The 26952-nt window shown below is 35.2% G+C and overlaps 1 protein-coding gene across 1 annotated transcript; it reads left to right on the top strand.

Annotated features, from left to right (window-relative positions):
- The first annotated feature begins 496 nt into the window (after positions 1-496).
- On the top strand, positions 497-26879 carry LOC100372237 (armadillo repeat-containing protein 6-like). The gene is made up of 6 exons (XM_006821530.2): positions 497-623; positions 1424-2219; positions 11029-11174; positions 18396-18527; positions 23889-24026; positions 25433-26879. Exons 2-6 carry the CDS (start codon positions 1445-1447, stop codon positions 25643-25645), a joined length of 1404 nt encoding a protein of 467 aa, XP_006821593.1. The 5' UTR covers positions 497-623; positions 1424-1444; the 3' UTR covers positions 25646-26879.
- Positions 26880-26952: the final 73 nt, after the last annotated feature.

Genomic DNA, 26952 nt, shown 5'->3' with positions numbered 1-26952 from the left:
ACTAAAATTAGTGATGAATATATCATTATATAAAATTCAAAACCAAAGTCAAACAAATTTACTATAATAAAGTCTGGTTGCCTACGGTATTTGAACCAGAAAAGAATAAGCTACGTACTTTCAACAAGTTTAAACTAAATTTTTACACATAGTCGGCTTCACTAAGTTTCGTATTTCTTCGCACTCATTGTCAATAGAAAAACTTAGATATAATAATTTGTATTTTTTAAAATGTTTTTTTTTTTTTCTAGTTAGAGGCGACTGGGACACGATTTTCTAAGAACTGATTAACGGCAAGAAAAACAAAAAAATCGACATATTCAAACTAAAATACAAATTAACGCTATTGCCTTTTCATGCAACGACTATGGTGCTTAAAACAGTAACATTATGTTGGACCTACCTGCGAACGAAACGCTCTTCGCTTCGTTTCAGCACAGTCTCTGGAATTTCCAAACCTTGTGAGGGCGTTTACCCGTCATGCCCTAACCAACATGTCTGCGCACGTTGTTTAGCGCATTGTCACGGTGATAAACAACCGAATCACCTGTCAGGTGTAAAAAGAAGTTGCTGTCGACGACTATTTTACATTTCTACAAGACAAACTGCTTACTCAATAACAGGTGAGTTTTGTTGCAACAGCAGTGCATTCTATACTGGGAAATGGCTGGCTTGTTTGGTATGGTTTTGGTAAACGAAATGTTCGGTACAGACATGTTACAGATCATTGAACTTCAAGAGTTCATAAAACGCAGGTACACTATATCACAGTCCCTTTATGATAGAGGGACTGTGACTATATCTAGTTTTTATCGTCGTCGGGGTTATTGTGGCGTTCGTCATCATATTTCACGGCTAGGTGGTGGTGGCCGGACGCTGCCATGCGTATTCCATCTTTGGAATCAATTGAATTCCTTCCACTGTCTTGATCTGCTTTGAGTTGACGATTTTTGTTGAGTATATGTGTCCTCCAATATTACTAGTTTTGTTGGGATCGTCAGTTGGTGGCTATAGGGAGCTTCTGAAGGCACAAACTAAATTTCTTTAGTTTTTACATTTTTGCTGTTTATAAATTGTGAATTTCATTTTAGCCAAATTACTACCGGTACACTCTCAGTGCAACAAAAGCATTCCATATAAATCCATAAATATCAATGGCAGTTGAATCTAACCAGCCAATCATTCAAATAGCACAGTGAATCATTTGAAAACTTCAGTCAATAGAATTGGGAAATGCATAAATAAGAAAGAAATATGCCTTTGTTGCGAAGGGAGTAGTAAGATGTTTCCCTATATTGGCATAACTAGTTGCGTCACAAAAAATCTGTGCATCAGCTACCTGTCAGCTTGGAGGGTACACTGGTGTGATGATGTGGAGTTTCTTGCACACATTTAATATTTCTTGACCACTATAATGTTTCAGATATATAGACTAGTTTACATCATGGCTTCTAAGCGAATCACTCAAGAGACATTTGATAATGCTGTGAAAGAAAACATTGAGGATTTTGAAATGGAACCGGAAGAAGCGTTAGAAGATGCAGTAAAGCAGTTTGAGACACAGGGCATTGACCTCAGTAACATTATTAAGTGTCTCAATCTGGGTGATGGCAGTGGTGGAGTGGAAACAAAACATGCAGTTGTCATGGCAATTGATAAACTCAACGAACTTCTACAAGGAGACGATAATGATACCCTGATATCTGAGAATCTGAAGAAGTTTAAATCTGAGTGTGATCTGGACTTTGCCCGTCGTAGTCTGGCAGCGACTAGTCAGGCTTATGTAACATTGTATAAACTTTACGAGAAATATAAAAATAATGCTGATATGTTATTGCATGTGGTTGTCGCATTGGCCGCTTTTTTGAATGGACAGCCCGATATAATAGATAAGGTAGGAATAGGAGTTTTACTTCAGTTGCTGCAACAGTATATGGAGTTTGCACATCTGACGACTGCGTTGTTGAAAACGATCAGAATAACGTGTATAATGCACGAGACGAACCGTCAGTCCTACGTCAAGCAGAACTTAATACCGCTTGTTATACAGGTGTTGGAGAAACACAGATGTGATGCATCAGTTGTGAGGGAATCTTGTCAGACTTTGAGAATACTAACTGTTGATGATGATGTGCGTGTTCCCTTTGGACATGCTCACGACCATGCAAAAATGATTGTGGAAGAAGGAGCTCTGAAGACAATCCTGGCAACTATGCAAGGTGGGTGGTACAGTATATACAAGTGTTCCCTCTATTAAAGCAAATTTTTTAAAGGACCATCTTGAATCAGTTGCATTTGAATACAAAATACAAGAAATTAAAAGGAAATATTTTAGATTCACAACGAAAAAATGATGCATGCCTTCTGAAGATTTTAGTTTTGTTCCTACAAATAATGACCAGTACTTGTAGCACAATGCATGCATATGGACTGCCAATTCTTGTAGAATTTTGAAAATTAGTAGCTTGCTGGGCTACCATATTTGCTCTATTAGAAGCTCATCTCCATACATCACATTTAGTGTATGTTGAATCATTGAAGTATGACTTATTTTGAACATAAATACACCTGTCAGTCATTCCTTAATAATAATAGGTCTAATATATTAGAATTTAGAAATAATGTAAATATGTAAAGAGTGCACCAAACAGCTATTTAAATAAAGGTAATAACAGCGACTACTGTAAAATGATTAATTTTCACTGGGTTTAAATTTCACTGATTTATCATTTCAAGCATATTCAGTGGGTTTTAAATTCACGCATTTATTATTTAGATAATATGTTCTATGCTAAATTTTACATATTCACTGGGTTTAAATTTAGCGCATTTTCCAGTCAGCGAAATAAGCAAAATTAAAACCCGGTGAATAATTAAACCCTTTACAGTAGTGCATTTTAGGTGCACTGCAAGATCTTGTGTATCCCATCGAAAACATAGACCGAACTTCTGTCGCACAAATCAAATGATATAATTTTGGACTTGAATATCTTTTTTTAATGTCTTTTTCAGTGGCATTGAGCTTCCTTTCACTTCATCAAAATTATTATTAAATGTGTTTTTATGTGTGATTTTATACATAATGTGAGATCTCGCAGTAAACAGAAAATGGTCTCTTGAAATTAAAAATTTGTGCTACTATGGTGCTGACATTTTAACAGTTCATAATTAGCATTAGCTTCACATACAATGACAGTAGTTTTATTGGTATTTAAGGTAGCGAGAAGGGTTTTGTGACGTTTTTAAATAAAACATTCTCTGTCTGTTGTCTCGTTCAGAACAGTAATTTAGCTTATATATTTCAAAAGACTAAGCATAGAGGTACAAGTTCACACAAACTGGACAGTCATTGTTTACATAATTATCACGTGACATCGAAAATGTCCTAGTCCGAACGCACTTGATTTGGCGGCGGTCCCAATGACTCGTACTCAATCAAAACTTCAACTCGAGAAAAACGCGAAAATCAGTTTTGGATAATAAAACATATTAACCACTGATATCATAGAACTCATAAAGAGTGTCAGATAATGAATAATTTCAAGCTCGAGCATTTGAGTCCGTACTCCAGGAATGTTCAGGTTTCCATTGTTATGCAAACGAACAACGAGGGATAATCCTCTGACAAACATTACTGTCCCACTGTACACGCTGACAGTTTACAAACAAGCTAATCCTTCAAGTGTCTCTAATAAGAGATCTAATAAAACGGTTTTCATGGTGAAACAAAATGGCAGATGTTTGAAAAAAAATTGCTGTGTCAGAGTGCGACACTGAGTGGCAGATTTTTCTTTGCCTCTTCTGTCAACGCTTTCTTTCTTTTCCTCGCCATTGCGTTAAAAAAAATGGTATTAGTAAAATAGAGTATTGACTTGGAAAATAAAACGATTTAAAAGCAAGTTGCGCAAAGTTACAGTTCTCATTTCGCACAACCTCCTGCCCGCTTCCGCTTTCCAATCAGCTTTTTCTCTAGCTTTTGCGACCGCTTGTTGAATTCGACCGGACAATTTCTGCTTTATTTTTGACCGCGCAAACCCCGAAATATCACCGCCCGTCCGCATTTAAAATTTGGACTAACAAACAAATTTCCGAGGTTCACATTGTCTTATAATTGTCTTTCTGGTTTTTATAGATGTTGAACAGCTGACAAAAGTTCAAATACTTTTCGTTTTAACTATCTATAATTATATGCAAGCAATCTGACCCGTTGACCTTGATTTGGCTTGGATCGAATATTTTATTTCAAACACTATTCTGACGTGAAAGGTATTTCAACACAAGTACGACATGGTTGTCTGGGTTTTCTTTCCTGATTGTCGAGCCTTCGCGATGTGTTTTGTATAATTATTGTTGTTTTCCCAGAGGTGAAGACAAGCTGAAGGACCGTGAAGCTAAATGGCAGTTCCATGCATGGCTGAGTGAAAGAAAATATTTCTAAGCCTAAAATAAAACCTAATATTACACCTCTTTGTGTATTTGTTAATGTTACCTATGTTTGTCATGACAGTATGTTTGTAAATATCTAGAAAAATCTGTTTAGAATGTTGGTCGACCGTGTCCCAATAATTTGTTTGGAATGTCAATCCCCGTTGGTTTCTCCATGGACGTGGTTTCTCCATACTGAGTTTAGGAAGGGCGTCGGTCAACACAATCAGCCGAGGCAGGACAAACATTGACCGTAATTCATGGGGATCATGTCCGCAACTTGTGGGCTGAAACCCCAAATAATTAAACTATTAATTAAATTAAGTATTACTATTATAATATATATATTATTTTACATCGCAAAACTACAACAGAACTAGAGTTGTTCGCGGTGAAACAGCCGTCTTGAAGACGATGCAACTTCAACTACATATGAAAATTTGTGCTTACAACTGGTTTTTAATCCGTGTCGAAAACGTGCACAGAATGGTGGTTTTGTGCACGTTTTCGACACGGCTTATCAGCCACCTCAAGTGCCAAATCCATGAAATAAACAACCAATGTCAATAGAGTAGCCTAGGTGTTAAAAATGGATTAAGTACTGGCAAACCAACTTCTGCATAGGTATGTCTCTAAACGCTTGCTTTCTGGTTGATTTAGTCATCTTTTTTGAACTCGGAAGCCCGCAAAACCTAATATTACATGTGAGAAAGAAACAAATTCGTCGAGATTCCCCGTTTTTCCGTAAAAGGGATGCTGGCTGTTCCCTCTCTGGACTCCCTCCCCGCGTATACTAGTACTGGTACTACCATGGATTAGTACCTTCCATGGTACTACCAACTCTAACCATATCCCCATTTGGTGACGCATGTCAAGCTATAAATGGGCATCAATACTCATTTCGCCCAATATTTCGCTTTTATAACATTTTAATCAACAGCATATCGCTTAATTTCCGACCGGAAAAACGACCATGTTTTTATCTCTTTTTTTTTCTCACTCGCTTATTAAAAACACTGACCGCTTGTTCAAACACTGAACACTGAACACTGGCACATGAGTTGTCGAAATGGTTGTTTTAGTGCTAAAGTTTGAGGATTCAACGAGTATTAACCATTATTTAATTTCGAACGACACTTCCAAACCATCATACTTTGTTTTGTTCGCAAACGTAACTTGAACTATGACCTCTTGTTATGTGAACGTTCCACAACAAGCTGTTTAGAGCGGGACTGTGTTCCGCTTGAATCCCAGGGCTGCTACCTCGTTTCAACAATATGATTATCGAGACAATTACGTGATACAGGCAATGCTAACTCCTTACGACAGAGAGCAGAGACACCAGGAACATATTGATGCCACGGCCATGTATTTAAAATGCGAGCATGCAGATGGGCGATATTTCTGGGTTCGCGCGCTCGAAAAAATAAGCGAAAATTATTCAACAGGCGGTTGCAAAAGCGATTAAAAATGATAATCGAAAAGCAGAAGCGAGCAGGAGGTTGGGTGAAATTAGTGCTGTACATTCAGGTCCTTTGTAAAAATACGATCGGCCAAGATCTATATCATTCTGAGGCACGCTAGAGACAGACAAAAGGCAGTTTTAAATATTGACACCGTTCGTATTTTTTACATGTAAATGAGTCAAAAAATAGCGATGATCGATCGAAACAGACTTGCTTTGCAAGTTTTAACGGCTACGTTCTGCTGAAGATGTAAGACTTCACTTTCGGAGTTATTACCGAAGATAATGTACGGCAGCAAAAAAACAACAACATTTGGTTATGTGAAATAGATTAGCATTCATGTAGGTCCAATCAGTACTGTTGTATCGTTTATTTCGTCAACCGAACGTTACTACCCGGACCTGCTCGTCGATTATTATTGCAAATGTCATTTCTTCCTCCCTGGTCAATGAATCCAGAATCAATTGGGTATAAGTACGTTATTTTAGAATGATTTTCATTTGGTTTCATGTGATAGTTAATCTGATTTATCATATAGCACTACAAACAGGAAGTCCTCGGCATGGGTCGGAGTACCAGTATACCCCAGACCACTCGTTTTGATGAATGTTCTGGGTGTGGCTTGTGGGTAACAATAAAAAATGAATTTCGGTGAGGTTGTGATTATTTGGATTTTTGAGAACGAATTTTTACTATTGAAATGAAATTATCACGTCTAAGGGTGAATGGTTAATAGGTGAAGTGATGTTAAAAACATAAGTAGTTCGTCTTCTTGCATACACCACAACAACAAAGGTTTATTTTTTAACACATATCTCCAGTCGTTTGGCGTTTGGACGTAACCCCGGAGTTGAACCATAGACAATATAGTAGGAAGGACAAGCAACTCCAGCGATTCTATTGTAGCAGGGTAGGCTGGAAAAAAAGTTAAGCTGCTTTAAACCAAAGACTATAGTCTTTATTACAGGTATTTTAATTAGTTAATTAGGCAACCAAGATGACCTCCCTTGTCCACAAAACTATATATTTTTGTAAGTATTTTTTTATGGACACTGTAGTCTGAAATATGCACAAAAATGTGTATTTTTGGTCAAAAGTGATTTAAAAAAAAAATAGCTTCTAAACCATGCTTCTGTTTCCTGTCAAAATTGGTTTACGGGTACATCTGTTTACTATGAAGAAAGTGCAGTCTTGAAAACTCTGTTTTTAGGCGGCAAGAGTCGTGAACTCTCGCGAAATGCGGTATTCTAAATGATCACGAGTTCCCGTGTGTAGATGATTTGCTCGATGTTTTTTTTCGGATTTTGATGACGGTGGAAATGATAGTGCAGAAGATCCAAACGCAGTAGACACAGCAATTCGTGTTAACAACTCTGTGTGTGATTCAGAGCCCGGGCATCCACATCGAAAATAGCGAAGATTTGCGTTTTCTTGATCGTCACGTAAAAGAAACCCTTTGAAACTCTAACAAAAAACCGAAAATAGTGAAAATAAAATAATAAAGACAATCGTGCCTCATTTATACACAAGTATTCGAGTTATTTTGTTGAAATTATTAATAAAAACAGGGTATAACGTAGGTAGACGTGTATTCAGGCTGAAGGACTGGTCGTGTAGTCAAGATGGCGACAGACTTGAAAACGGAAGACGGAATGAAAGTCTATTAAAAAAAATGCGAGACAGAGAACAACAAAAAACAAGCGTAGTCGCATCATAAAAACTAAAATTCGAGTATTTTGTCGAAAACGGGGTACAGCCTTAGACATGAATTCCGTTCGGTTGAAAGAGTGTGAGCTACAGTCAAGATGGTGACAGACGGGAGAACATACGGATTCAAAGTCTGTTTGAAAAAAAATGCGTGGCAGAGAACAATAAAAAACGAGCATAGTCGGTAAACAATAACATAATAAATATGATGAAAACAAAATATTTTGTCGAAAACGTGGTACAAACTGAATATAGCATGTACGGAAACATTACTGCCGTCTAAAACTAACTTATAATTTTATTCAATTAGACAGGAACATATATAGTGACTTTGGTGTTACCATGGAGGTAATAATCTTATTACCTCCATGGTGTTACTATACTGCTATACTGTCTATGGTTAAACAGGGCCCAAATTGATAGGGAGTAAAACACGGAAGTGGAAGAGCTGTCCATGCATTGACCAATCACACAAGAGCTCACAAACACCAAAGAAATATTTGTTGTTGTACTTAACAAAGGGATTTGGCACTAAAAACAATGGAACGTTTATAGGCTTAACGTTGGATTTAGATCGTGTTATAATCCAAATCCCCTACTAAGACTTGTAAGCACAAATTTTCATATGTAGCCATTTCTTACCTTGAAATAAAAAAAAATAAAAATTTGAAGATCATCGGGGAAAATATTAATAATCATTCTTATCAATCGCTTGCTATATTTTATTCGACTCCATGAAATTCACGAGTTTTTTGACATTTGTTGGCAACTTTCGCGCTAAAAAAGATTGAAAATGTAGGTGTGGTTCTTTTACGAGGTCCTGTTGATAATACGGACAAATATGGTTCTGTGACCCAGGTCGTGCTCTGATCATGTGACTTTCAGCCAATCAATGATGTTATAACATATTTGACGCTAATTGAAGGGTCGCCGTACCATCCAATCTCCGGCTTCAAAATTATTCGCTGAAAAAACATCGGTATATTTTGATCAGTGGGCGAGCGGTCGCTGTTTTCAATGAGCGAGCGAAAAAAAACGCGATTAAAATGCGGTCAGTTTCCGGTCGGACAAGACCACGTGGTCAGAAATTAAGTGATAAGCGGTCGATGTAAATGCGGAAGGTTGGGCGAAATGAGTACTGTATGACCATGTTTCTCCGACGAAGTCTCGACTGACAATAATGCTGACAATGGACGTTAGATAAACACGCATTGTTTGCGACAAGAAGCTTATCACCCGTTATATCAGAATCATCAACAACAGAGTATACAGTTAAGATGTTATCATTTAAACCCTTCCAAAGATAAACATTATGCAAATATCCACGAAACGACAGTTGTAGTCTTTTCTGCTAACGTTTTAAAACACTAAATTGAGCAACGTTATTTCCCAATTTTGATCTTTTGTAAACCTGGGATGATGTATCAAGGTCTAAAGTAACCGTTTTATCAATTTTTGAAAAATTAAGAAAAAAGTGAAAATTTCCCTTCTCGCTACCTTAAATATGCCTGGCTCGTGGTTGAAAATTGATATCCCGGTATGAGGCTGACTTATGCTGGCTGCCATTGTGACCTGGGTTTCACAAAGTTTCTTGAAAATCACTTATTGTAAAATACTTTCTTTTTGCTTGGAATTAATTTTCGCTATTTTCGCTGAAGGAATGATTCAGTGAAAATAAAATCTAGCGAATATACTTTTTAGCTCCACTGTCGACTTTGTCGAGCGGAGCTTATCATATGAGTGATTGTCCGGCGTCGTCGTCCATGTCAATGTTTTACTTTTTCGACTTCTTCTTGAAAACTACAAGCCTGAATTCTTTGATACTTGGTGTATATGTACCTTGGGTAGACCTCTCTTAGGTTTGTTCATTTCATGTTGATATCTTCAATTCTCTAATTTTGGTGAATATTTTCGTCATTTTTGGTAAAAAGTGATATTTTCGACTTCTTGTTAAAAACCGCAAGTGCAATTGCTTTGATATTACATATATAGGTACTACATGTGGACCTCTCTCAGATTGTTCATTTTGTAATGATATCTTTAATTCTCTAATTTTGGTGAACATTTTTGTCATTTTTGGTAAAAAGTGATATTTACGACTTCTTGTTAAAAACCAATAGTTCAATTGCTTTGATATTAGATATATAGATACTACATGTAGACCTTTCTCAGATTTGTTCATTCTGTGATCATATCTTCAATTCTCTAATTTTGGTGAATATTTTTGTAATTTTTGGTAAAAAGTGATATTTTCGACTTCTTGTTAAAAACTGTAAGTCCGATTGCTTTGATATTACATATATAGGTACTACATGTGGACCTTTCTCAGATTTGTTCATTTTGTGATGATATCTTCAATTCTCTAATTTTGTCGAATATTTTTGTCATTTTTGGTAAAAAGTGATATTTTCGGCTTCTTGTTAAAAACTGTAAGTCAGATTGCTTTGATATTACATATATAGGTACTACATGTGGACATCTCTCAGATTTGTTCATTTTGTGATGATATCTTCAATTCTCTAAATTTTGGTGAATATTTTTGTGATTTTTGGTAAAAAGTGATATTTTCGACTTCTTGTTAAAAACCAAAAATTCAATTGCTTTGATATTACATATATAGATACTACATGTAGACCTTTCTCAGATTTGTTCATTTCGTGATGATATCTTCAATTCTCTAATTTTGGTGAATAGTCTTCAGTTCTTTAATTGAAATGTGCATTGCTAACAGCGGAGCTATCTCAGCCGATAGGCTGCTTGTTTTTGCTATATTTAACATTCAACTCTTCGAAAATCAGTGAAAATAAAATCTACACAAAACACCCAAAAAGTTTTTTCAGCAAAAATTGATCCCAGCTAAAATAAAGTATTTCACAGTATGCAAGTGACATTTTTATCAGTGTCAAATTTCACAATGTTTTTGTCTGAAAACTGCAGAATTTAGCGCAAAGCAGTCAAATTAGGCTTTCCCAATGGCACTATTTTGAAGTTCACCTACTACATTGACTTACTAGAGGATTTGTATTCCTGACTGTTGCTTTGTTAATGATAATATATAACACAGACCATATCAATAAAGACAAATACAAATTGAACATCGTTCTTTGTACAACTAGCAATGTACAAGAGTTTACTAAAATTCAATTTGACTGAAATAAGATTCTTTAATACATTTTTTTTTCTAATTTTTTAAGATGTATTTAAATTCTGTTCATATAACGGTACTTCATTTTTATTTGAATTTATTATTTATTCACTAGTTTTTTAAAAGTTTTGGTTATTATAAAAGCCCTCTGTACCGATAGTTAAAATAATACAAAATAAGATGTGCGTAAAAATAATAAAATATTTAGTACAAATATATTATAATATTTAAAATTTAAAAAAAAATACATGTACGATAGAAATTTAATTTAATTTAATTTTTCAGAGCATACAAATGACAAGGTTACCATGAGTGAACTGTGCGCCTCTTTAAGTCGTCTTGCTGTGAGAAATGATATCTGTCAAGAAATTGTGGATCTTGGTGGTTTGAAATTAGTGCTGAAGATCTTAGTAGAAAACAATGATCATAAAGTAAGTGTCTCAGATATTGTTTTCCAGGCTTTATAGCTATGTATTGTCAGAGTACATTTGTATATGCTCTAACTTTTTCTCCACCAGACTTTCTCAGCCAAATTTCTCTACACTATATTTTTGAATATTTCTGGAAATGAACCCTAATTTTGGAGCCAACAGACAAAATTTGAGTAAATTCTCAAAAAAAATTTGGTTATTTTTGTCCCATTCTTCTGAAGGAAAGTACAGACTGTATAAATGGGACTATTTTGTGATGAAAAGAGGGAACTGATGATGAAAAAGCTATATAAAACCGTTCTTTATTTTATGAATACAAAATTTTGTTAAAGTTGCTGACACTCCATATCTTATAACCCCAGAGGACTTTTCACTGCTACAAAATTTTGCAATTCTCACTGAGTCACGAAATTTGATCTCTCACGAAATTAAAGCAATTTACAGTGAACCTCATTTCATGTATTTTTAGGGGTGACCTAATTAGAATTATGTAAAAAGCATGAACCTTTCACTGAAAAATATGGTTTCAATATTTTCAACAACTTACTATCTGACTTATATCAACTATTATCTGATTTTTTTTCCTGGAAAGTCAGTTTGAAAATGTTTTTTTTTTTTTTTAATAATCCTAGCCTTTGGTCCAGCGATTCTAATTTGGGGACAATTCGACATCCTAAAATAATCGTCACAGTTAACATGTCAAAAGTTTTCTATAAACATAATTACTACACAGATGAAGATTAAACTTTTGCATAATGCAGCACCTCAACCTTTGTCAAAAAAGCCTTTGACTCCATTGAAAAAAATTGCCTTATATATAGGCTGAGTTTAGACGGTATCAATGGGAAAATGTACAATATTTTGCAAAGTATATATAGCGATGTTAAATCCTGTGTTAGGATTGGAGGGTCTACATCGGACTACTTTCAACTTGAGAGAGGTATCCGACAAGGGTGTTTAATTTGTCCCATTTTATTTTCGCTTTTTATAAATGAAATAGAATCAAGCTTATGTGATTCGGGGCTCAGGGGTATACAGTTGTTGCCAAATGACATGTTTGAACTGTTTAATCTTTTGGACGCTGACGATATTGTTTTTATGGCAAATACTGTTATAAATTTAAAACGTATCATCAATGTTCTGCATGAATTTACCATTGAGTGGAAAATGGCCATAAACCTGTCGAAGACAAAAATAGTGGTTCACTGAAATGGTGGGCATTTAAGCAAAAATGAAATATGGTATTTTGGAAACCAACTTATTCAGACCGTGGGTTCATATGAAGATTTGGGATTAATTATGTCCTGCAAGTGCTCTTGGCAAGTCACAACAAAACAATATGGTTTTGGGAGACTGCGGACGACTTCTATTATTTTGCTATTACTCAACACGCTGCATTAAATACTGGCTGAGGGTTACCAGGTTAGGGAACGAGCGTCTGCCAAATAAAGCCTATAAAATGCTTTTAAATATGCACAATCAAGGCAAACGCACATGGGCTACTGAAATAATGCTCCTATTAGACAATGTAGGTTTTGGCACAGTCTGGGAAAATCAAGGCGTTGAAAACAGTGAAAATTTTCTACTTGAGTTCAAAAGCCATGCGCAAAATGAAGGCAAAAGAATTTGGTACTCTGATATATGTACGGCGGAGAAAACAGATCATTATCGACAATTTAAATTTAACTTTGACAGAGAAATGTACTTAAAGCTTTCAGTCAACACAAAACTTCATAGAGCACATGCCCATTTAAGGTGTTCAGATCAACACCTAGCTATAGAAGTCGGTAGACACAGAGAAATTGCCAGAGAGTTTAGAATTTGCGATCTATGTTTGTCTGAAATTGAAAACTAGTTCCATTTTCTTTTAAAATGCCCAAAACTCAACACATTCAGACAAACATTTCTCCCCAAGTTTCTCCAGGACCATGCAGCAAACACCTTGCAGGATTTTCACAAGATAATGGCATAAGACAACCCGACTGTAATTGAAAGTGTTGCTTTTTTTTGTTTTCATGTATTTAAAATTAAAGAGAAATTGTAATTTAAGTCTTTTATATTTTATTTTCAAAACTATGACAGAAATGTAATGATTTATTATTATTTGCGTACACGGGCCAGAGGCCTAAATACGAATAAAGTTATTATTTGAACCTTTGTCAAATAGAATAAATTATAATTTCCCATATAATTCCTAGATTTAGTCCTACATTGTATGAAGGCAACATAGACAAATTCAGTACTAAATACTCAAAAGTGAGAGCAGACTGATTTTGAAAACATGCGAAAAATTATGATCTTCTGCATCATTGTCATCATTTGACAAGTTACTCTTGTTAAGTTAAGTTACTCTTGTTAAGTTAAGTTACTCTTGTTAAGTTAAGTTACTCTTGTTAAGTTAAGTTACTCTCGTTAAGTTAAGTTACTCTCGTTAAGTTAAGTTACTCTCGTTAAGTTAAGTTACTCTCGTTAAGTTAAGTTACTCTCGTTAAGTTAAGTTATTCCTGTTAAGTTAAGTTACTCTTGTTAAGTTAAGTTACTCTCGTTAAGTTAAGTTATTCCTGTTAAGTTAAGTTACTCTTGTTAAGTTAAGTTACTCTTGTTAAGTTAAGTTACTCTTGTTAAGTTAAGTTATTCCTGTTAAGTTAAGTTACTCTTGTTAAGTTAAGTTACTCTTGTTAAGTTAAGTTACTCTTGTTAGGTTATTCCTGTTAAGTTAAGTTACTCTTGTTAAGTTAAGTTACTCTTGTTAAGTTAAGTTAAGTTACTCTTGTTAAGTTAAGTTAAGTTACTCTTGTTAAGTTAAGTTACTCTTGTTAAGTTAAGTTAAGTTACTCTTGTTAAGTTAAGTTACTCTCGTTAAGTTAAGTTACTCTTGTTAAGTTAAGTTATTCCTGTTAAGTTAAGTTACTCTTGTTAATATAAGTTACTCTTGTTAATATAAGTTACTCTTGTTAATATAAGTTACTCTTGTTAAGTTAAGTTACTCTTGTTAAGTTAAGTTACTCTTGTTAAGTTAAGTTACTCTTGTTAAGTTAAGTTACTCTTGTTAAGTTAAGTTACTCTTGTTAAGTTAAGTTACTCTTGTTAAGTTAAGTTACTCTTGTTAAGTTAAGTTACTCTTGTTAAGTTAAGTTATTCCTGTTAAGTTAAGTTAAGTTACTCTTGTTAAGTTAAGTTACTCTTGTTAAGTTAAGTTACTCTTGTTAAGTTAAGTTACTCTTGTTAATATAAGTTACTCTTGTTAATATAAGTTACTCTTGTTAAGTTAAGTTACTCTTGTTAAGTTAAGTTACTCTTGTTAAGTTAAGTTACTCTTGTTAAGTTAAGTTACTCTTGTTAAGTTAAGTTACTCTTGTTAAGTTAAGTTACTCTTGTTAAGTTAAGTTACTCTTGTTAAGTTAAGTTACTCTTGTTAAGTTAAGTTACTCTTGTTAAGTTAAGTTACTCTTGTTAAGTTAAGTTATTCCTGTTAAGTTAAGTTATTCCTGTTAAGTTAAGTTAAGTTACTCTTGTTAAGTTAAGTTACTCTTGTTAAGTTAAGTTACTCTTGTTAAGTTAAGTTACTCTTGTTAAGTTAAGTTACTCTCGTTAAGTTAAGTTACTCTCGTTAAGTTAAGTTACTCTCGTTAAGTTAAGTTACTCTTGTTAAGTTAAGTTATTCCTGTTAAGTTAAGTTATTCCTGTTAAGTTAAGTTACTCTCGTTAAGTTAAGTTACTCTCGTTAAGTTAAGTTACTCTCGTTAAGTTAAGTTACTCTCGTTAAGTTAAGTTACTCTCGTTAAGTTAAGTTACTCTTGTTAAGTTAAGTTATTCCTGTTAAGTTAAGTTACTCCTGTTAAGTTAAGTTACTCCTGTTAAGTTAAGTTACTCTCGTTAAGTTAAGTTACTCTCGTTAAGTTAAGTTACTCTCGTTAAGTTAAGTTACTCTCGTTAAGTTAAGTTACTCTCGTTAAGTTAAGTTACTCTCGTTAAGTTAAGTTACTCTTGTTAAGTTAAGTTACTCTTGTTAAGTTACTCTCGTTAAGTTAAGTTACTCTCGTTAAGTTAAGTTACTCTCGTTAAGTTAAGTTACTCTCGTTAAGTTAAGTTATTCCTGTTAAGTTAAGTTACCGTTACTCTTGTTAAGTTAAGTTACTCTTGTTAAGTTAAGTTACTCTTGTTAAGTTAAGTTACTCTTGTTAAGTTAAGTTACTCTTGTTAAGTTAAGTTACTCTTGTTAAGTTAAGTTACTCTTGTTAAGTTACTCTTGTTAAGTTAAGTTACTCTCGTTAAGTTAAGTTACTCTCGTTAAGTTAAGTTACTCTCGTTAAGTTAAGTTACTCTCGTTAAGTTAAGTTACTCTCGTTAAGTTAAGTTACTCTCGTTAAGTTAAGTTATTCCTGTTAAGTTACTCTTGTTAAGTTAAGTTACTCTTGTTAAGTTAAGTTACTCTTGTTAAGTTAAGTTATTCCTGTTAAGTTAAGTTACTCTTGTTAAGTTAAGTTACTCTTGTTAAGTTAAGTTACTCTTGTTAAGTTAAGTTACTCTCGTTAAGTTAAGTTACTCTCGTTAAGTTAAGTTACTCTCGTTAAGTTAAGTTACTCTTGTTAAGTTAAGTTACTCTTGTTAAGTTAAGTTACTCTTGTTAAGTTAAGTTACTCTTGTTAAGTTAATTTGAGTCACTATATGCGTGAAATTTACACTATATTCTTTGCGAATGTGAGAAAAAACATGTAGGCAGCAAATAAAATTGAATAAATTACACCAGAGTACAAGATACAATAACAAGTAATAGTCAAAGACGATTGGTGGAAAATATCTAAGCGCTCATTTGCTTAAATTACATGATTCTTATTGGTCAAGAGTTATTGAGAATCCTTTATACAAATAGTATATTGTAATAGCAGAATGATTTACTAATGAGAATATTCCATAAAATCTATATTAGAAGGTGCATCCCTATTAGAAGGTGCATCCCTATTAGAAGGTGCATCCCTATTAGAAGGTGCATCCCTATTAGAAGGTGCATCCCTATTAGAAGGTGCATCCCTATTAGAAGGTGCATCCCTATTAGAAGGTGCATCCCTATTAGAAGGTGCATCCCTATTAGAAGGTGCATCCCTATTAGAAGGTGCATCCCTATTAGAAGCTGCATCCCTATTAGAAGGTGCATCCCTATTAGAAGGTGCATCCCTATTAGAAGGTGCATCCCTATTAGAAGGTGCATCCCTATTAGAAGGTGCGTCCCTATTAGAAGGTGCGTCCCTATTAGAAGGTGCGTCCCTATTAGAAGGTGCGTCCCTATTAGAAGGTGCGTCCCTATTGGAAGGTGCGTCCCTATTGGAAGGTGCGTCCCTATTGGAAGGTGCGTCCCTATTGGAAGGTGCGTCCCTATTGGAAGGTGCGTCCCTATTGGAAGGTGCGTCCCTATTGGAAGGTGCGTCCCTATTGGAAGGTGCGTCCCTATTGGAAGGTGCGTCCCTATTGGAAGGTGCGTCCCTATTGGAAGGTGCGTCCCTATTGGAAGGTGCGTCCCTATTGGAAGGTGCGTCCCTATTGGAAGGTGCGTCCCTATTGGAAGGTGCGTCCCTATTGGAAGGTGCGTCCCTATTGGAAGGTGCGTCCCTATTGGAAGGTGCGTCCCTATTGGAAGGTGCGTCCCTATTGGAAGGTGCGTCCCTATTGGAAGGTGCGTCCCTATTGGAAGGTGCGTCCCTATTGGAAGGTGCGTCCCTATTGGAAGGTGCGTCCCTATTGGAAGGTGCGTCCCTATTGGAAGGTGCGTCCCTATTGGAAGGTGCGTCCCTATTGGAAGGTGCGTCCCTATTGGAAGGTGCGTCCCTATTGGAAGGTGCGTCCCTATTGGAAGGTGCGTCCCTATTGGAAGGTGCGTCCCTATTGGAAGGTGCGTCCCTATTGGAAGGTGCGTCCCTATTGGAAGGTGCGTCCCTATTGGAAGGTGCGTCCCTATTGGAAGGTGCGTCCCTATTGGAAGGTGCGTCCCTATTGGAAGGTGCGTCCCTATTGGAAGGTGCGTCCCTATTGGAAGGTGCGTCCCTATTGGAAGGTGCGTCCCTATTGGAAGGTGCGTCCCTATTGGAAGGTGCGTCCCTATTGGAAGGTGCGTCCCTATTGGAAGGTGCGTCCCTATTGGAAGGTGCGTCCCTATTGGAAGGTGCGTCCCTATTGGAAGGTGCGTCCCTATTGGAAGGTGCGTCCCTATTGGAAGGTGCGTCCCTATTGGAAGCTGCATCCCTATTGGAAGCTGCACACATTCATTTTGAACAATTGAAAACCAAATATTTACTAGTTGTCATATATGTAGATGCTCTATTAGAAGCTGCATCCCCTCTGTTGCAATATACAATTTTAATAGAAGCTGTTGCTTCTAATACAGATTTCACAGTAATATTAAATGAAGACAAATATATATTACAAGTCTGACAAAGCAGTCAGAATGCTGGGTGATAGAGTGAAAAGCATCAGGGAATTTCCGAATATTGGTGATTTATCAATGTTTAATTACAAGCATTGATTTGAATTAAAAATGTCCATATGTTTTTTTTAAAAAAAACAAGATTGGAAGATTATTAAAGGAGTATTTAACACTTTTTACATTGATAACAGCTCATTGTCGAAATGGAGTTTACCCATTTACGCTTGTCACAATAAACAGCGTATTCCTGAATAGGTGCCATAAACTAAAAAATATGAAGTCACACTAATTTAAAGATTGAAATTCTGGTTGATGTATTAAATTGCCTTAATGATAGGGAGATGCTCACACAGCCCTGTCATGTAGACCCAGGCATTGATTTTCTGTATCAAGATGAACTTTTATTTGTAACTTGCTGGGAATAGTCTCCTGGCATATGATACTTTATTTGCTCTAGTAAATTGTAGAGAAATTGCATATACCGGATCACTAACATTTTATTTTGTCCATTGATGCATCTCTGATATTGTAAGCATATGCGCTACTACAATGTAATATTTATTTTTGGGTGAGCGTAATCCCCAAATCACAGATCAAATCATGAATTGCAGAATATATTCAAAATGACGACATATTTCGAAATATGTACTCCCGTTCTACACAAATGACAGTAATATTTAAAAAAAAATAGTTGCTGCATTATTGGTGACTCACATTTCATCTTGGATTACAATGTTGTTGAACCATAATTCATGATTCGTTATTTGTAAATTGCAATAATCTTTTATCTTCTGTGTTTTCAGACTATTGTGAAGCAAGTGTTCGGAGTGTTGAAAGCTATTGCTGGCAATGATAATGTGAAAATTGCTATTGTCAATTCGGGTGGCATTTCTGCTTTATTAAATGCCATGAATCAAAACCAGGGCCAACCTCAGGTGAGAAAATATTATTGGTCTGGTTATGCCTGTTGAGACAGGCTTGAACTTCATCATTCTGAGGACACCCATTTTCGAGTCAAAATTGCCATTCCTGTACTATTTGAACGGCACAAAGGCAAACTTCTCGAGCATCAAGGAAATTGCCTTTAGTTCTCAGTGAAGTTCAAGCCCTGCTCTAATTAAAACCAATGCATGTTCAATAATAATGTTTACGTATCTTACAATGAAGAGAAGACTTGTTCTTTATTTTGATTTTTGTTTAATCTACAATACTTTATTTGCTCCAATAGTTGCCATCAGTTGCGTTTGTGCACAGCTCCTTAGCATAGGCTAAGAGGTCAAAAACATTAGCTTGTGCTATGAGACCGTACGCGATTGCTTAATATAGCCTTAAAAAAGCACGTACAAGCACAAACTAACAAAGTGTGCATTAACACTCAGCTTAGGCTAAGCACTCAAAACACCATTGTATTCAATGTCCATGTGAAAAATTTACTATTATATTCATAACTATTCATTTCTGTATGCCATTTCCGGCATAAGCATATTCAGACACATTATTCTCAAAAAAGAAATGGACTGATGATGAGATTTTATGCTTCTAGAACACTCTGTTATTCTGCAATCTGTGCTTTCTGAATTTGCATTGTTATTGTTTTATACATGTAACCATAGACCTAACACATACCTATCTGGTTACTGTGGTTACTGTACAGAGTAAACATAATTAAAAGGACTGAAGATTTGTATATTCTTAACAAGTTTGGGTGTTCCTTACCCTGTGCTATCTGTTGTTTCCATCTGTGCATGAACGCAATTGGGTATAGCCGATATGCAAATACCGTACTCGACCGCGTTAGCGCCCATGCCCGGGCAAGCGCCCACCCCCCACTTTTGCGCAATTTTTGACTCCCATGTGCGAAGCACATAATGGGAGTCTTTGCAGTTAGTGTGTCTGTGTGTATGTGTGTATGTGTGTCCGACTGTTCCACTGCTATCTCAAGAACCATACATCGGTTTTCGATGAAACGTGGTGCATAGATGCTCTGGGCCAATGCGCAGATTTGATTAGGTTTTGGTAAAAATCCATGCTCGTTAATTACCTAATTTGCATGATAATTAGCTAATTTTTAGCTGTTCTATGACTGGTCCACTGATATCTAAACAACCACTCATTGGATTTTAATGAAACTTGGTACATAGATGCTCTGAACATATGCGCAGATTTGATTAGTTTTTGGTAAAAATGCGTGCATATTAATTACCTAATTTGCATGATAATTAGCTGATTTTTAGCTGTTCCATGATTATTCCACTGATATCTAAACAACCACTCATTGGATTTTGATGAAACTTTGTACATACATGCTCTGAACTAATGCTAGGTTTTGATTAGTTTTTGGTAATAATCCGTGGATACTAATTACCTAATTTGCATAATGATTAGTCAATTTTCGTTTTTTCCACTGATATCTCAAGTACTAATTATCACATTTCAATGAAACTTGGTACATAGATGTCATATGACACTGCACAGACCTGATAGTTTTTATGGTAATATCAGTTCATATTAATTACCTAATTTGCATAATTAATTAATTTTCAGCATTTGATATAAGTACTAATCATGACATTTCAATGAAACTTGGTACATAGATGTCATATGACACTGCACAGACCTGATAGTTTTTATGGTAATATCAGTACATATTAATTACCTAATTTGCATAATTAATTAATTTTCAGCATTTGATATAAGTACTGATCATGACATTTCAATGAAACTTGGTACATAGATGTCATATGACACTGCACAGACCTGATAGTTTTTATGGTAATATCAGTACATATTAATTACCTAATTTGCATAATTAATTAATTTTCAACATTTGATATAAGTAGTTAGCATTACATTTCAATGAAACTTGGTACTTACATACTCAAGGACTGTGCAGAGATTGATTGTTTTCGATAAATATTTGTGCATATTAATCACCTAATTTGCATAATTAGTTAATTTTCAGCTTTTCCATGAGTATCTCAAGTACTAATCATCGCATTTCAATGAAACTTGGTACATAGATCCTTTAGGACTATGCAGAGACCTGATTAGTTTAGGGTAAATAATTGTGCATATTAATTACCTAATTTGCATAATTAATTTTCAGCTTTTCTACTGATATCTAAAGTACTAATCATCACATTTCAATGAATCTAGAATTATGCAGACCCAATTAGTTTCCGGTAAATATTTGTGCATATTAATCACCTAATTTGCATAATTAACCAACTTTCACACTGATATCTCAGGTACTATACATCACATATCAATGAATGTACATGGATGCTGTAGGACAATAGACAGACCTGAATAATTGTGGGCTAAAATCTGTACATATTAATTACCTAATTTGCATAATTAACCAATTTTAAGCTTTCACACTGATATCTAAAGTACCGTAAAAACTCCAAAATTTCGACAGGTTTTAAATAATTGGTGTTAGAAATGTGACGTGTTTTTAGAGTCAAAATTAAGGTGCATTTTCGGACAGTCGAATTTTTCAGAGTAGAAATCAGCAAATGAAAAAATGGGGATGATAGACAGTGTGCTTCATTAGTTTTTAAAAAATGCAATGTCCGTCAATTGACATAAACTTCCCCATGTTTCACGGTAAAAGCAAAGGTCGTGGCCGAGTTGTAACTCAAAATCTAAACAAAGTCATCAATCAGTGAGTATTATGACAAGCAAAACAAAACATCAAGACGCGGAGAAGAGGTCAGCACAAAACTAATAGGTCAAAAGACAAAGCTGTCTCGCACTACCTAGGAAAACTTGCGAATGTTCGAAGTACAGGTACCCATTGGACATGGAAGTTTAGCAAACTATCTCCCCGACCCAGTGCAATGTATCCGGTTAGAATCAAAGCTCACGTGTCCCTTATTTGAGGGACCAGATTCTGCCGTAAATTCGCCCTTGGATTAAAAAATAAAATGGGATTTAAGAAAATAAAATGGGACTTTTAAGGTGTATTTTGGCGTCATTTTTCGGACATTTCAATCAATCCTGCCGGCTAAAATAGAGTCTAAGTTTTACCGTAGTCATTGACGTCTGTCTATTCAAGAGTACGCGTGTATGATTTTTATCATGACTAGCGTGAGCGGGTAAGCTTCCTTTCGAGAATGAGCTGTTATCACTGTGAACAATGTTAAATTATTCTTCAGATGACCAGTTTATTTTTTAAAAACAACTAATGTTTTTATTTAAAAAAATTCATGCAGTTTTCGCATCAAAATCCAAGCCAAAATATCGTACTACAACATCAATCTCTTCCGCATTGCGTTCAATAACATTAACATATTTAAATAAGCTATGGTAATTTGAACACGTTGGCATCATCCAGCTTTTTGATTGGTTAATTAGCGATTTGACCTATTTGACCTAAGAGAACATGGCGGATATCCTACAGCATCAAACGTTTATACGAGACCGGAATCATTCGCTTACGATGAAACTAAGTTGACTTTTATTTGTATTTCATAACCATTCAACAAATTTATTTTGTGTACATTATTATAATCACTACTGAGTACGGTAATAATCAACAATTCAGAAACGCAGCATGCCGAGATTTTTGTGTTCGTTTTTATTTGAAACTTCGTTTATTTATAATATATTTTCGTTACCAATAAAATAAAAATCTCTCAGTCAATCAGAAACCCGGATTCATGCCTTCGAGGAAGGTCCCGTTTGAACGCTCACATCGGGTTTTTTTTTTTCGTTTGGGGGAAAACTAAAACTGGTCGCAATTTTTGAATAAGAATGAGTCGGCAATTTTTAGTGGAGTCGAAAATTTTGAGGTAAATAAAACACTGAAACCCGGCAAATAAATAGGTGTTCGAATTCTTAGAGGGGTCGAAATTTTGGAGTTTTTACGGTACTAATTATTCCATTTCAATGAAACTTAGTACAAAGATGCTCTAGGACAATGTACAAACCTAATTAGTTTGGGGTAAAAATCTGTTCATATTAATTCCCTAATAAGCATAATAATTCATAATTTTTTGGTTCTAATCACATTTCAATTAAACTTGGAGACATAGATTTTCTGTTACATTGCGCAGACCTCATTAGTTTTACACTCAAATCTGGTCATATTAATTTTCTGATTTGCATAATTAGTTTTCAGCTAAGTAATTTCGAATTATATTTAATGTGTCTCCAATACTCTCAGCACATGGAGTTCTTTCTAAGCTTTCTTGATTATATTTGGGGTCACATTCGGCAGAGCGCCCACCCCTTCAAAATGCAACTTATTTAAAACTTGGTCTTGCGTAACGAATCTTGGTAATCGTTTTTATATGATACAGCGTGGATATCGATCACTGTAAACATGTTGTGAATGCGTAGAACACGGTAACCGTGCGTAACCTACGCTTCGACAATGACCTGTTAATACAAGTAAAATGCGGTAAATATTTCATGACATATTCAGTTTACCTCTCAAAAATGGCTAGTTACTAGTTTTTTGGAAAAACTATGTCGTTTATTCGCTGAAATCAATTCCAACAGATCGTACTTCGACATCGATAATTCACTTCCGCATTGCGTTACCAGAAAGTCTTCGGGAATTTCCGAGGAATTGTGTCAGTACAACACAGCATTGTGATTGGTTAATAACCAACTTGACCCATTAGGTCAAAGGACGCCGCTGCAGGTGAAATCTGCAAATGCATCATGGCGGAAAGTGATTTTCATCGAGAGTTTGCGTACGATCCAACACCTTCGTCAGTGGAGATAATATGACAATTTTGACTTCGACTGTGTTCCAACAGACTCAAATGTTTTTAATTTCATAAATTCTGGTGGTACGTAATTAATATTGTAATAAAATGTGCATATTTTTTGTGATCATTTCTGTTCCTTCATTGTGAAAATTAATGACGACTCAACTAATTTCGTAATTTGATTTCCCTCAAAGACGTAATCTGTCACTTGATGAATAAAATTTTTCATTTGCACTCTTTTTCGAGGGGGGTGCTCGGGTAAGCGCCCACCCCTAAAAAATCGTGATTTTCTGAGTTGAGGCCCCTGGGCGCTAACGCAGTCGAGTACGGTATATGAGATTACTAGTAGCTTAAATCTTAGCCCGTAGTTGTGTAGCCTGAACATGACTATCAAAGCTAACATTGTTGGCTTACATGGACGTCTAGTGGAGAGCTGCTTCTGATAGAGCAAATATGGCATTAAATTATATGTTCCACAAGTGGTATTGCTACTATTTCTAAGAGATATACTGCGCATAAAGCAAGACAGCTGGTGTCATTACCTACAATCATATTTCATTGCTATTCTCTTAGGTCTGTGAAAATGGTTGTGCGGCTATTGCTGCCATTTCACTGAGGAACCCTGCCAACTGTAGAGTGGTCATACAGTCAGGTGGAGCACCTATCATAGTACAAGTCATGAAGATTCATAGAGATGTGGAAACAGTTCAGGTAAGTTCATCACTCTAGCTGGTCATGTGTATGATTATGCACACTATTCAATTTACTGAATTCACCCTTTTTATCTAGCTACCTTTGTGTATAGTGTTAATATCCACTTCGTAATAAACCATTTTTTGTTAACTGCAAGAACCTGCGTTAAGTATGAAATCAAATGTAAATACAAGAGTCTTCAAAAAATGGCATGGGTCTTCACAAATGCAGTATATTTTTAACATTGTACTATACAAATTTGATGACTGTCAATTATGTTGAAATATGAGTATCTCAATAACATCTAAAACATTGTACTATAAAAAACAAAATGTCCCATTGAACACCCTTGTACCACAGACTTTTGCATACCGGTAATGCACTAGAGTGGTGTTGAGCCTATCACACTCTGTTTAACTGGACAGCCCAACCCATCTCAAGAAGTTTTCTGGATGGGGGGGGGGGGGGGGCATGATATTCATCAAAGAACTTATTGAGACGAGTCGGGCATCAGATGTGTGCGAGTTTGGCCTACCATCCTCAGTTAGCTGATTAGCTTTCAACTACACTTACATGTACCAGTTCATAAATGAAGCTTCAAAATCCTGGTTATATACTTCACCCTTTAAATTAATACAGTTTGTTTGTCTGAAATATGTTTCCCTGTGTTATTTGCCACCTTTATCATAATAATCATAATAATCAAAGTGAAATCAAAGATCTTGGTTGACGAATCTGCCAATTCATAATGTCTTGCCTTGGAATTGACATCATTGGGGAAATAAAGTACCGGGTATGCCCATTTTGGTAGAGGCAATAATTGTTGCGCTGACAATTTCACCACATACACTGATTAGCAGCTATCAAAACAGTAGTGCAAATCCATTTATCACCATCTAGATACGTACAATTCTAAACCAATTACTAAATCATGTATTCCATTCACAGAAAAATAAGTCATGTTATGGGAAGATTCTTATTTTTTAAATGTTTATTTTTAGGCAAATTTGTGGGTGCCATCCAATTTGTTTTGACATGCAATCTTGATTGATCCAATCACAGTATAGAGGGACTGTGATCCAATATTGGAAACATACTGCTAATTTGTCCAAGGTAGTATGTTCTGTACATACATGCCTTTAAAATAACTTCTTGGTCATGCCAGGACTGGTTTTATTCAAATTTGGTACAAAGATAATATGTAAAACATATTCCCTTTAATTTGTTTGAAATGAGTGACATTTCACCAATTGGTGGCTATTTTTTCCCCATAAATGCAGGAAAACACAAATGCCAATAGCCAACATGATGCGTTACTGATACACATCATTTTGTTTTGTTTTGTTTTCTTCCAGTTTCAATCAGGATGTATAGTAAGAAAAGAGTCTTCTTTCTTACACGTTTTGTTTTTTTTTTTTCTACAGAAGCAGGGTTGCATGGCTGTTCGTAATATTATTGCACGATCAAGAGAATACTGTGATCAATTTCTGGAGTTAGGAGTTGAGGCGGTGATTAATGAGGCTCGTACTAGACATAGTGGTCTTGAGGATGAAGCCAAAGCCGCTCTAAGAGACCTTGGCTGTAAAGTTGAACTTAAAGAATTATGGAAAGGAGTGAACACTCCTCTTAGACAGTGAAGTCACTGTAAACTATTCAACTTTTGTCAACGTAAAATTTTCAAAATTTAAAAGCTGCGTTTTCATTTTTATGTTTCATATCTTTCATTCTTTAATACTGAACCAAAATTAATTCTGTGGCACCAAAGCAGTAAACACATGTTAATGTATGATAATACTATGAATGAAAATGAATTTCTGGTCTACTAAAAATTTTCCAGCTGGTATTTGCAAATGCAAAGCATGCTCATCTTAACATTCTATCCTATGTGTGTCCATTTGATACCACGTTTTAATGTATTACCATACATAGATTGAAAAATATGACCCCCCCCCCCCAATGAAATGTTCACTGTAAAAAAATACAAATCTTGTTGAGCATACATAATCAAGTGTTGTCTAGTTGAAGCTATTTATTTTGTGATACTTATCTTTGTATATGTTTTGTATTTTTTTCTTACAAAGCGTATTCAAATTACCTAATTTGTCAATGGAAACTTGATGTTGCACTTATTTCTTTCCTTGCCCGTATCATCAAAGATGGAAGGGAAAGGTATATTAAGGGAAAAATATCTGTCCGGCGTTGTACTCAAAAATATGTATTCTGTATTTGACAAACAGTTCATTTGACGAATGAAAATCAAAATTCACAGGGAATTTTTTTCAGCTTTTAGAACAGAATGATAGAATCAGAGAGTGAATCATTAATTTTTGACAGAAACCTGTACATCTTGCATGTTTTATGAATCTATTCACGTCTGTTTTTATAATAAAATTTCTGAATTACTTTGAATAAAGCTGGAAATTATGTCCCTTAAAATAATTAAACAAATTGGGCACCAATTTTTGTAAGATATTTACATCAATCAAGAACATTCGGAAGATTGCTTTCCTGCTGTTGTTTCAATCCCAAAACTTGTTTGTATTCAAAATGAATTATGACAATGCATATTCATATTGAAACATACTATGATAAAGGAATAATATTATATAACAAAGGGCAAGGCCACCAGAGTTCAACTGTTTTGATTTAGGGAAGAAACCATCACTGCAGTCATGTATATCACAAGATATTGCACAATTCATAACAAACATGTATGTACAAGGCACATATTTTTGCCATTTTAGTTGACAGTGTTTTATGCTCATTATACATCTACGACTTGCATAATTAAAAACTCACTCTATTCACCAATCAGAATGACTTGCTCAGCGAATTGGAATGTTAGTACAATATAATATATATGAATTCCAATTCCAATGACTCAGAGTAATTATCTATTGTTTATTTTACCACTGTCATTTGTTGTTGATCTTCTCGATCAACG

This window comes from Saccoglossus kowalevskii, chromosome 13, assembly GCF_978046115.1.
Source record: "Saccoglossus kowalevskii chromosome 13, keSacKowa6.1, whole genome shotgun sequence".
Lineage (NCBI taxonomy): Eukaryota > Metazoa > Hemichordata > Enteropneusta > Harrimaniidae > Saccoglossus > Saccoglossus kowalevskii.
The sequence above is the reverse complement of the archived record's forward strand: the minus strand, read 5'-3'. Positions and strand labels throughout refer to the sequence as shown.